Source organism: Ranitomeya imitator, chromosome 2 (assembly GCF_032444005.1).
Source record: "Ranitomeya imitator isolate aRanImi1 chromosome 2, aRanImi1.pri, whole genome shotgun sequence".
Taxonomy (NCBI): domain Eukaryota; kingdom Metazoa; phylum Chordata; class Amphibia; order Anura; family Dendrobatidae; genus Ranitomeya; species Ranitomeya imitator.
Genome location: NC_091283.1, coordinates 119,595,888 through 119,609,143, shown reverse-complemented (window position 1 = coordinate 119,609,143; position 13,256 = coordinate 119,595,888). Strand labels below are relative to the sequence as shown.

General features: G+C 46.6%; 1 protein-coding gene across 1 annotated transcript in view; it reads right to left on the bottom strand.

Moving 5' to 3' along the window:
• Positions 1 to 13,256, bottom strand: part of THOC2 (THO complex subunit 2) — a 166,844-nt gene that overhangs the window by 61,112 nt on the left and 92,476 nt on the right. The window contains exons 25-26 of the mRNA XM_069747183.1: positions 3,452 to 3,609; positions 2,587 to 2,715 (exon numbers count right to left, since the gene is read on the bottom strand). Coding sequence (XP_069603284.1) covers positions 2,587 to 2,715; positions 3,452 to 3,609 — 287 coding nt within the window. The remainder of the gene's footprint in view (positions 1 to 2,586; positions 2,716 to 3,451; positions 3,610 to 13,256) is intronic.

Below are 13,256 nucleotides of genomic sequence, written 5' to 3'. Positions count from 1 at the left end.
GGAGGAGAATATTATATTAGTGAGCGCCACAAAATCATATAATTAATCAATTTTTAAAGTGCAAAAAATCCCTATAATGTTCATTTGCCCTTTTTTTCTAAAAAATATACGGTAATTGGTCTTTGGTACAGAATATGAATATGCAGGGCACAGGTCCTTTTTTAATCCATCTATAATGCACATTCTGTGTAGACTTGGCCTGCTCACCTTCCTCTCTAGTGCATTCCCGATAAGTGTACACAGGAGAATACCATCAGATGGTCAATGGAGTTTTTTATATCCTTAAGGTACCGTCACACATAACGATATCGTTAACGATATCGTTGCTTTTTGTGACGTAGCAACGATATCGTTAACGAAATCGTTATGTGTGACAGCGACCAACGATCAGGCCCCTGCTGGGAGATCGTTGGTCGCTGGGGAAAGTCCAGCAGGGCCGCGCTTAGTAACCCGATGTTTACCCTGGTTACCGTTGTAAATGTAAAAAAACAAACAGTACATACTTACATTCCCGGTGTCTGGTCATGTCCCTCGCCTTCAGCTTCCCGCACTGACTGAGCGCCGGTTGTAAAGGACAGCGGTGACGTCAATGACTACCTGGATGATCCAGAGGAGGCATGGGAGAAGGTCATGTGGTCAGAGGAGACCAAAATAGAACTTTTAAGTGTCAAGTCCACTTGCCGTGTTTGGAGGAAGAAGAAGGATGAGCACAACCCCAAGGACACCGTCCCAACCATGAAGCATAGTGGGGGGAAACATCATACATTGGGGGTGCTTTTCTGCAAAGGGGACAGTACGGCTGCAACGTCTTGAATAGAGGATGGATGGGGTCATGTATTGTGAGATTTTGGCCAACAACCTCCTTCCCTCAGAAAGAGCACTGAAGATGGGTCGTGGCTGGGTCTTCCAGCATGACAATGACACACACAGCCAGAGCAACTAAGGGGTGGCTTCCTAAGAAGCATTTCAAGCTCCTGGAGTGGCCTAGCCAGTCTACAGACCTGAAACTAATAGAAAATCTTTGGACGGAGCCAAAACTCAATCTTGCCCAGTGACAGCCCCTATAACGGCCAAAATCCCTGCTGCAGTGTGTGCAAACTTGGTCAAGAACTGCAGGAAACATCTGACCTCCGTAATTGCAAACAAAGGTTTAAGTGCCAAATATTAAGTTCTGTTTTCCTATTGTATCAAATACTACTTTCATGAAATAAAATGCAATTTATTTAAAAAGAAAATCGAACAAGGTATTTTTAAACTTTTTTTTTTTAAGATTCGGTCTCTCACAGCTGTAGTGTACCTACAATAACAATTACAGACCTCTCCATCAAGATGTACACTGTTCAATATTCATATGCTTGCAGAGGGCAGATACATACCAGAGGAGGGTGCTTTAAAAATATATTGGCAGTGAATGTCTGGGTATAGATTTTGAGAAAAAAAAAAAAAAAAGGTAGCCTGCAAAAATTAGAACACACAAATACAACATATCACAGTTATCTTTCTAGACGAAAATGGGGTACTGTACAGGAATGACACAGATAGACGTAACAGCAAGGACCTAGTGGGAAAGCAATGGTCGGCCATAGAAGACTGAGGCCAAAGCATAAGGAACTGGGAGCCTAGGGAGTAACAAGACTTAAAGGGAACCTGTCACCCCGTTTTTTTGAGATTGAGATATAAATACTGTTAAATAGGGCCTGCGCTGTGTGTTACTATAGTGTATGTAGTGTACCCCGATTCCCCACCTATGCTGAGAAATAACTTACCAAAGTCGCCGTTTTCGCCTGTCAATCAGGCTGGTCAGGTCGGGCGGCCGTGTTCACAGCGCTGGTTCTTCCTCAGCTTTACGTTGGTGGCGTAGTGGTGTCCGCATGTTGAGGTGACTAATCCACTGTGGGCACGTGAACAAGCAGCGCGCGATCTGCGCTGTCATCCCTTTCGTCGGTGGGGGCGGCCATCTTCCTGGGGCCGCGCGTGCGCAGATCGAGTGCTCTGCTGCACGGGGCTTCAGGAAAATGGCCGCGGGATGCCGCGCGTGCGCATTAGAGATCGCGGCGGCCATTTTCCCAAAGCCAAACTCGGCTTTGGGAAAATGGCCGCCGCGATCTCTAATGCGCACGCGCGGCATCCCGCGGCCATTTTCCTGAAGCCCCGTGCAGCAGAGCACTCGATCTGCGCACGCGCGGCCCCAGGAAGATGGCCGCCCCCACCGACGAAAGGGATGACAGCGCAGATCGCGCGCTGCTTGTTCACGTGCCCACAGTGGATTAGTCACCTCAACATGCGGACACCACTACGCCACCAACGTAAAGCTGAGGAAGAACCAGCGCTGTGAACACGCCCTCCCGACCTGACCAGCCTGATTGACAGGCGAAAACGGCGACTTTGGTAAGTTATTTCTCAGCATAGGTGGGGAATCGGGGTACACTACAAACACTATAGTAACACACAGCGCAGGCCCTATTTAACAGTATTTATATCTCAATCTCAAAAAACGGGGTGACAGGTTCCCTTTAAAAAAAAAAAAAAACACAAAAGTGGCCACCTAAGGCACAGTACATACATGACATGATCACATTTCCTCACCTTGTCATACACCGCACGATCACTGTGCCACTTAGTCACAGTTTCCAGCATACAACAAAGAAATCGTCCGTATCGGCTGGCTTCGTTTTCTGTGCAACTAGCAACAGTGTAAATGATGTCGGAGAAGACCTGCACATCAGAAGATCACAGTTATCAGACCCTGAGGAGGAGCTGCTTCTCCAGAAAGGACTGGACATGGAAGTACAATCGCTTGATTCTACCATCATCTTCTCATACTTAAAGGGGCTGTCTATGACTACATAACTCCTGCTTAATCATGAAAAATAAAACCAGTGGACACTCCGCTCCCACACCGTCGCGGTGCCATTGGCGCCAGCATGGCTATTTCTGGAGGGTGATGTGACTGTGTAGTCATGTGCCCGTTGCACTCAATGAGCGCCCACTGTTTGGCTGCAGCCATTCCCATTTCATCACAGCAGGCGACCGTGCTGGCTGAATACTGACGAGCTGCAGGCGATCAGCGATCGCTCATTGGCTGCAGCGGGAACGTGACAATAGTCCCATCACCCTCTGGGAACAGCAGCATTGACATCGGTGGAACAGTGCCAGAAGAGCCAGACCACCGATGTTCATTTAGGTTCCTGCAAGGAAAAACAGAGGATATCCAGAAGAGGACAACCCCTTTACAACTGTAGAGAAGAGTTTCATAATGAGACCAAACATTATCAAGCTGTTGATAGAATACAAAACCGTGTAAAAATGACTGCAGGCAACAAAAATTGGAGACAATCATGGCCAACATTTATCAGCACCTGTACAGAAGTAGGAAGCAGCACTAACCAACTGGGAGGGAACATGGATAAAAGGGATAACGTGCCGGATACATGCTGTGCGGGATACTCACTCTGTCATAGCACAGCAATGTAGAAAAGTTCGGCGTCTTCTGTAAGTGGACAAGCTCGACAAACCGGGCACAATATACAGCATCGATGGAGGAGAACACGCAGCGGGGAAATATACAAAGCTGTAAAAATTTGGTGATCGTCTCATTCTTGGTAGATCCTGTAATAACATACAAAACAAAAACAATATATTAACACGACATACAGTACAGACCAAAAGTTTGGACACACCTTCTCATTTAAAGATTTTTCTGTATTTTCATGACTATAAAAATTGTAAATTCACACTGAAGGCATCAAAACTATGAATTAACACATGTGGAATTATATAATTAACAAAAAAGTGTAAAACAACTGAAAATTTGTTTTATATTCTAGGTTCTTCAAAGTAGCCACCTTTTGCTTTGATGACCGCTTTGCACACTCTTGGCATTCTCTCGATGAGCTTCAAGAGATAGTCACCGGGAATGGTCTTCCAACAATCTAGAAGGAGTTCCCAGAGATGCTTAGCACTTTTTGGCCCTTTTGCCTTCACTCTGCGATCCAGCTCACCTCAAACCACCTCGATTGGGTTCAGGTCTGGTGTAGCACCGCATCACTCTCCTTAGTCAAATAGCCCTTACACAGCCTGGAGGTGTGTTTGGGGTCATTGTCCTGTTGAAAAATAAATGATGGTCCAACTAAATGCAAACCAGATGGAATAGCATGCCGCTGCAAGATGCTGTGGTAGCCATGCTGGTTCAGTATGCCTTCAATTTTGAATAAATCCCAAACAGTGTCACCAGCAAAGCACCCTCACACCATCACACCTCCTCCTCCATGCTTCACGGTGGGAACCAGGCATGAAGAGTCCATCCGTTCACCTTTTCTGCGTCGTACAAAGACACGGTGGTTGGAACCAAAGATCTCAAATTTGGAATCATTCGACCAAAGCAGAGATTTCCACTGGTCTAATGTCCATTCCTTGTGTTCTTTAGTCCAAACAAGTCTCTTCTGCTTGTTGCCTGTCCTTAGCAGTGGTTTCCTAGCAGCTATTTTACCATGAAGGCCTGCAACACAAAGTCTCCTCTTAACAGTTGTTGTAGAGATGTGTCTGCTGCTAGAACTCTGTGTGGCATTGACCTGGTCTCTAATCTGAGCTGCTGTTAACCTGCGATTTCTGAGGCTGGTGACTCGGATAAACTTGTCCTCAGAAGCAGAGGTGACTCTTGGTCTTCCTTTCCTGGGGCGGTCCTCATGTGAGCCAGTTTCTTTGTAGCGCTTGATGGTTTTTGCCACTGCACTTGGGGACACTTTCAAAGTTTTCCCAATTTTTCAGACTGACTGACCTTCATTTCTTAAAGTAATGATGGCCACTCGTTTTTCTTTACTTAGCTTCTTTTTTCTTGCCATAATATAAATTCTAACAGTCTATTCAGCAGGATTATCGGCTGTGTATCTACCAGACTTCTGCATAACACAACTGATGGGCCCAACCCCATTTATAATGAAAGAAATCCCACTTATTAAACCTGACAGGGCACACCTGTGTTGTGAAAACCATTCCCGGTGACTACCTCTTGAAGCTCATCAAGAGAATGCCAAGAGTGTGCAAAGCAGTCATCAAAGCAAAAGGTGGCTACTTTGAAGAACCTAGAATATAAGACATAATTTCAGTTGTTTCACACTTTTTTGTTATATATATAATTCCACATGTGTTAATTCATAGTTTTGATGCCTTCAGTGTGAATTTACAATTTTCATAGTCATGAAAATACAAAAAAAATCTTTAAATGAGAAGGTGTGTCCAAACTTTTGGTCTGTACTGTATATATACGGCATATATGCTGGCAACAAACACACATTCCCTTTATAATCAATAGCTAAAAACCAACGACGTGGCAGTCTGACAAACGCATTCGGTCGTCCCCTCGCAGTGCAGCAATATAGGCTGGACAATTCGATGAATGTCAGTCTGCGGAATACAAGGATGAGTCTAGTCCGTCATGAGAAGACGCGTTTCTGCCTCTCAGAGTTGTGATTGAATTATGAGAAAGAAAAAAGTCAAATGTTAGGAGAAGAAGAGAAAATATTGGAAGTTGTTTTATTTATTTTTTTTACAGTTAGTTACTAGTGATGAGCGAAGGTGTTATCCGAGCACGCTCAGGTGCTAACCAAATGTCTTCGGCGTGCTCGAAAAATATGATTGAGTCCCCACGGCTGTTCGACAGACCCATCACATGCAGGTATTTCCAGTTTGCTTGTGTTGCAGCTGTCGAAATGCTGAGAGACATGCAGCCGCAGGGATTGGAACATTATTTGAGCATGCTGAAGACACTCAGCACCTGGGGATAACCCCTTATCTGGGCACATTCGCTCATCACTATTAGTTACCTTTGAACATCAAGACTAAATGTACTGGAAAGGATTGAGTTTAATAGTCAATGCGTTTTGGAGTACACATTGAAAGGTCCTGGAGCTTGTGCAACCTCCATCCAGGTTCCAGTAACGTAAGCTTCCACTCCTGCTCTGCACCGATGGCACAGATCAGTGTGGGGCAGGAGGAGAGAGGGCAGCTCCCTCTATGATCCGGAATGAGTGTCTGTGTTCTCCTCCATCACAGGAAGCTGCCACCGAACTGAAACACACATCTGTTAGCAAGAGTTTTTCCTCGCTAAAAAGTGCGTATGGTATATATACTATTCCATCACACAGTCCTACTGCAGAGGTGTGAATAAGACCTAAAGTACAGCACATCCCATTTTTGCTTAGCCACAGTACTTCATAATAAGCAGCTCCATACGCATTACAACCCACATTTATCTTGTGAGGCAGACTACTAAAACTTGGCAGAAAATCAGCAAGAACTGCAGCTTACAGCGAACGCTCCGGTTTATCAAATAAGCAGGGAAATTACTAAGGAAACAGACCATCTTGTTATGGTGAGTACATAGACATTAATCACAGCAAAAAAGCAAGAATCTGTTCAGAATTTCTCATACCGGACCTCTCCAAACCAGAAGACTGAACCTATGTAACAACCTTTCGTGACAAAACTAAATACCGTATACAATTGTGTACAAGCTGAGCTTTCAGCACATTTTTTGTGCTGAAAACGCCCCCCTCGGCTTATAAACGAGTCACTGCCATGCATACAAGGACGGGGACTGGGAGCCATGCATACAAGGACCGGGATGAGGAGCCATGCATACCAGGACGGGGACGGAGAGCCATGCATACAAGGACGGGGACGGAGAGCCATGCATACAAGGACAGGGACGGAGAGCCATGCATACAAGGACCGGGATGAGGAGCCATGCATACCAGGACGGGGACGGAGAGCCATGCATACAAGGACGGGGACGGAGAGCCATGCATACAAGGACGGGGACGGAGAGCCATGCATACAAGGACAGGGACGGAGAGCCATGCATACAAGGACAGGGACGGAGAGCCATGCATACAAGGACAGGGACGGAGAGCCATGCATACAAGGACAGGGACGGAGAGCCATGCATACAAGGACAGGGACAGAGAGCCATGCATACAAGGATGGGGACGGAGAGCCATGCATACCAGGACGGGGACGGAGAGCCATGCATACAAGGACAGGGACGGAGAGCCATGCATACAAGGACAGGGACGGAGAGCCATGCATACAAGGATGGGGACGGAGAGCCATGCATACAAGGACAGGGACGGAGAGCCATGCATACAAGGACAGGGACGGAGAGCCATGCATACAAGGACGCGGATGAGGAGCCTTGCATACCAGTACGGGGACGGAGAGCCATGCATACAAGGACGGGGACGGAGAGCCATGCATACAAGGACAGGGACGGAGAGCCATGCATATAAGGACGGGGATGAGGAGCCATGCATACCAGGACGGGGACGGAGAGCCATGCATACTAGGACGGGGACTGGGAGCCATGCATACAAGGACGGGGATGGAGAGCCATGCATACAAGGACGGGGACGGAGAGCCATGCATACAAGGACGGGGATGGAGAGCCATGCATACAAGGATGGGGATGAGGAGTCATGCATACCAGGATAGGGATGAGGGGACAATTAATACCCGGCTTTTATTCGAGTCGATACATTTTCGGCTTATAAACGAGTCACTGCCATGCATACAAGGACGGGGACTGGGAGCCATGCATACAAGGACCGGGATGAGGAGCCATGCATACCAGGACGGGGACGGAGAGCCATGCATACAAGGACGGGGACGGAGAGCCATGCATACAAGGAAAGGGACGGAGAGCCATGCATACAAGGACAGGGACGGAGAGCCATGCATACAAGGACAGGGACGGAGAGCCATGCATACAAGGCCCCAGGAAGATGGCCGCCCCCACCGATGACAGGGGTAATAGCGCAGATCGCGCGCTGCTTCTTCACGTGCGCGCAGTGGATTCGGAACTTGGACATGCGCACACCACTACGCCACCAACGGAAAGCTGGGGAAGAAAAGAGCGATGTCACCACGCCCACCTGACCTGACCAGCCTGATTGACAGGCGAAAACGGCGACTTTGGTAATGTATTTCGCAGCATAGGTGGGGAATCAGGGTACACTACATACACTATTGTAACGCACAGCGCAGGCCCCATTTAACAGTATTTTTATCTCAATCTGAAAAAACGGGGTGACAGGTTCCCTTTAAGCTGTGACACCAGCCCTAAAGCGAACAGCATGCAAATGTTGACAGCACCAGTGTGTAAGAGCAGTAGATTTTATGCAGCACTTCTATTCCTTTTGTAAGCGATAAATGGTAAATTCTACACATTTTACAGAATTTATCTTATGCCAAAATGAGTCAGTCCCAAGCTGCTTATTCTTTATTCAAATCAAAGATGAAATGGACGCGTAAGATCCCAGCGTCACGCAGCCATGTGAGCAGCCGTTCTCACCGCCCTCCACATTCCAGCAGGGCTTTAAACGGATGGCCAAGAACCGGAGAGGTCAGCTACGTAGCGAAACGATGCTCTGCACTGATCAGAAGAGCTGCTGCTGCCAAACATTCATTTATTCAAAGCATCCCATCCCATGGACGTGCAATCGGCACCCAAGTGCCAACTCTCTTACTGGAAGTGACTAACAGAACAGATACATTTGCTTTACTAGTGACATCACAGAGAAATGCTAAAAATGTCAAGAATGTCCAAAGGGAAGGCTCACTCATCACCCAAGAGTAAGGTCAGATGGCCCGGTGGTGACATGGTCAAGTACAGATAGTGGCTAACTATATGTGGTTACTGCAGAAACAAGCATGGTTTCCACAGCGCCTTACTAGCCGGCATGACCCAAAATAATCAGACCAATTTAGTCAATGTGGACGACCAGTAGTAACGACCCTACTAAACAATATGGAGTCAGAAAACACGCTGCATCTTGCATTCAGCAGCATGCAGTTTTGGACTGCAGACAGGGTGCACGGGCAATTTTCCGTACAGATTTCTGTATGGGAAGAGTCAGACAGCTGTGTATCTCATACCAGGATCAAAATGCAATGCTTGGACTGGCCTTCAGCTCCAACGGCCAGAATGTGAGAGCTTCATGTAATTCTATATAGCTGTCACTCTCGGAAGAGCAAACGGCCAGTCCAAGCATTGTTTTGCGATCTGTTTCAGAGTGTCCCCATGATTTAGTGATAATTTTGCTTCAGAGGATTTCCTGTTACTTGACCGCTTCCTGAGAACCATTGAGGGTCTTATTATGGGTGGCTTCTTTACCACTACCTGTTCCGACTTTCAAGAAACAGCTGTCAAATATTACCCAAAATCCTGCACTGTGCGAGTCTGCACAAGTCACCTGGTGTCCTCCAGAATGGCAGATAGCAGCAGGACTGTGATCATCTTGGTGGAGTTGGTATAAAATGGACCAACTCCGAAAATATATAATTGGGTACAGTAGTACCATGCAGGATGCGCTGCATATGTTTTCATAAGAATTTGGGAAAGTTATGAAATGTCCTAGAAATGTCTGTTCTGTTCCTGATCTAAGGATCTCGCCTTTTAGCTTAGATGAATCTATGCTGCACTTTATGTACAGTACATGCTCAGTAGTGACCAGTGCTGTGGAGTCATAGATGAGATGAATCTGTGCTGCACTTTATGTACATGCTCAGTAGTGACCAGGGCTGTGGGGTCGTAGATGAGATGAATCTGTGCTGCACTTTATGTACATGCTCAGTAGTGACCAGTGCTGTGGTGTCGTAGATGAGGTGAATATGTGTTGTACTTTTTGTACATGCTCAGTAGTGAATAGTTCTGTGGAGTCGTAGATGAGATGAATCTGTGCTGCACTTCATCTACATGCTCAGTAGTGACCAGTGCTGTGGTGTCGTAGATGAGATGAGTATGTGTTGTACTTTTTGTACATGCTCAGTAGTGACCAATTCTGTGGAGTCGTGGCTGAGATGAATCTGTGCTGCACATTATGTACATGCTCAGTAGTGACCAGTGCTGTGGTGTCGTAGATGAGATGAGTATGTGTTGTACTTTTTGTACATGCTCAGTAGTGACCAATTCTGTGGAGTCGTGGCTGAGATGAATCTGTGCTGCACTTTATGTACATGCTCAGTAGTGACCAGTGCTGTGGAGTCATAGATGAGATGAATCTGTGCTGCACTTTATGTACATGCTCAGTAGTGACCAGTGCTGTGGTGTCGTAGATGAGATGAGTATGTGTTGTACTTTTTGTACATGCTCAGTAGTGACCAATTCTGTGGAGTCGTGGCTGAGATGAATCTGTGCTGCACATTATGTACATGCTCAGTAGTGACCAGTGCTGTGGAGTCGTAGAGGAGATGAATCTGTACTGCACATTATGTACATGCTCAGTAGTGACCAGTGCTGTGGAGTCGTGGCTGAGATGAATCTGTGCTGCACATTATGTACATGCCCAGTAGTGACCAGTGCTGTGGAGTCGTAGAGGAGATGAATCTGTACTGCACATTATGTACATGCTCAGTAGTGACCAGTGCTGTGGAGTCGTAGAGGAGATGAATCTGTGCTGCACTTTATGTACATGCCCAGTAGTGACCAGTGCTGTGGAGTCGTAGAGATGAATCTGTGCTGCACTTTATGTACATGCCCAGTAGTGACCAGTGCTGTGGAGTCGTAGAGGAGATGAATCTGTACTGCACATTATGTACATGCTCAGTAGTGACCAGTGCTGTGGAGTAGTAGAGATGAATCTGTGCTGCACTTTATGTACAGGCTCAGTAGTGACCAGTGCTGTGGAGTCGTAGATGAGATGAATCTGTGCTGCACTTTATGTACAGGCTCAGTAGTGACCCGGTGCTGTGGAGTCGTAGATGAGATGAATCTGTGCTGCACTTTATGTACATGCTCAGTAGTGACCAGTGCTGTGGTGTCATAGATGAGATGAATCTGTACTGCACATTAGGGCTGTGGTGTCGTAGATGAGATGAATCTGTACTGCACATTATGTACATGCTCAGTAGTGACCAGTGCTGTGGTGTCATAGATGAGATGAATCTGTACTGCACTTTATGTACAGGCTCAGTAGTGACCAGTGCTGTGGAGTCGTAGAGGAGATGAATCTGTGCTGCACTTTATGTACATGCTCAGTAGTGACCAGTGCTGTGGAGTCGTAGAGGAGATGAATCTGTGCTGCACTTTATGTACATGCTCAGTAGTGACCAGTTGTGGAGTCAGGGTCAGGGAAATTGAGTCGCCGGAGATTCGGCTTACTGACTCCATAGCCCTGGATAGCAGAAAGATATGACATTTGGGAATGAAAAAATCCCAGAAAAAAAAGCAGCATTTTCAATTTTCATTATATTCTCTAGGGACCCACAAAGTAGGAACGCATTTCTGTTCTTATCTTAATCATAGTAGTATCCACACAGAAATAAAAGAACAATCCATGCCGCCACACACTGAAACGTATGTGATGGGGTAAAATAAAGAATGGCATATGAAGCCAGGGACAGGTCTGCAGTTACTACCACACATAGATCTAGCTACGCCAAGGGGCACCCTATTCCACAACCAACCTTGCCCCCTCTGTACAGAGAGTAATATGCGCTGCGGGTATGACAGGAGTGCTGAGTCGATCCGGCCTGGCGCTGAAGGCATGCAGCTCATTGATTAGATTTTGGGGAAGTTACAAAATTTCACTTCTTTTGAATTCTATTTCATTTCACCTACGCAAACATTTCCATGGTTCAATAGATCTAACGAAGTAAGCGATTTCGGTATCTTATCAGCAGATTAGCAGCTTCATCATTTCAGAGCAGAAACAAGAAGAAAAGTTGTAATGTGCCGAGCTCTACTCTGAGCACAATGTGCTATAGGAGGACTCGAATTTCACACGTCCCCCTAGACATCGGCATGCTGATGCAATGCACATTTATTAGGAGGTACAAAACTAGGTCACACGGATAAGACGTCAGACTTCTAGAACATTTAACCTCTGGGATGCCAGTGATCAGCCCACTCACAAGAAAGTTTTATTTTCATTGAAGAGACATTTCCAAGTTTGTATCTTCAGGAGCGAACCGATCCTCGGCCTCCCGGCTTCCTGCTTGCCAGGGGGCAGTGTGCTCCTGAAGACTGACAGATCAGGCTGGTGGCATAGTAGAAATGCCCACTCTCTAAAACTGCAAGCGTTGGCAACTTTGAATCTTCTGAATGGAAGGACACTAGTGGCACCGAGGCTGGTGATGAATCCTACAAGCATACGCTCCTCGTCTGCATTTGTTGTTAACCATGGCAGCGAGCTGTGCGCTATAGCATTAAAAATACCTGCGTTCTTGAGAATGGAAAGGATTTTTCACCAGGAGGTAAACAGCAACCTTGCTTTCAGTCAGTTCTTTGTAGAAGCTGTTCTTGTCAGCAGGTTTTTCCTAAGTAATCTGAAAGTAGCATGAGGTAGGGAACCTGATTCCAGCAATGTATCACTTAGTTTACTAAGTGCAGCAGCTGTGAGAAGTTAGTTCTCTTTTGAAGATCTAGCAGAGCTCTGACTGTTGAGCTCTTTACAACCCCTCCCACACCACTGATTGACAGCTTCCTGTGTACAATATATAGAGACAGAAAGCTGCCAATCAGTGCTGGGGGCGTGGCTGGACTAGCAGGCACAAGGCAGCATGTCCTCTAGTGATAATCTCCTGCTGATAAAACACAGATTCTATTGAAAACAGCAGCACACAGCCAAGTGAGGCCACGTACACACGTTCAGTATTTGGTCAGTATTTGATCTCAGAATTTGTAAGCCAAAACCTGGAGAGGAACAATCAGTGGAAAAGTACAATAGAAACACGTCACGACTTGTGTATTTATCACCCAGTCTTGGTTTTGGCTTTCAACTACTGATGTAAAAGGCAGTGATCGGTGTCACAGGTAGGGGTAGCGGTTTATTCTCCCCAGGATGCGCACAGAGGCGTAGTGAGGCCATGAGGGGGTATTGCAGTCGCAGGTGTAGCTGTAATTGGAATGGTGAAGCAGTGACCGATGACACAGGTAGGGGTCGCTGTGTCCTCCCCAGGTTGTGCATGGAGGCCATAGGAGTGCATGGCAGTCACAGGTGTCGCAGTGGCTGCAATGCAGACTAGAAATGATAAAATTAAGTGTAGTCTTGGACATTCTAGTGTCCAAGGCAGATGTAGGGAAAACCTACTCTGGGATGTTGTGTTGTGAAACAGACTGCAGGATGGTAGGCGTGGAGTCAGTTTCATTCCAGGCCCTGGTTTTCCATGTGGCTGAAGGTCACAGGTTTCCTTGATAAAATCCCTGCAGTAAAGGGTTTGGGTGTGTCAGGGCCAGTGTCAGTTGGTGTAGGTGGAGAGAG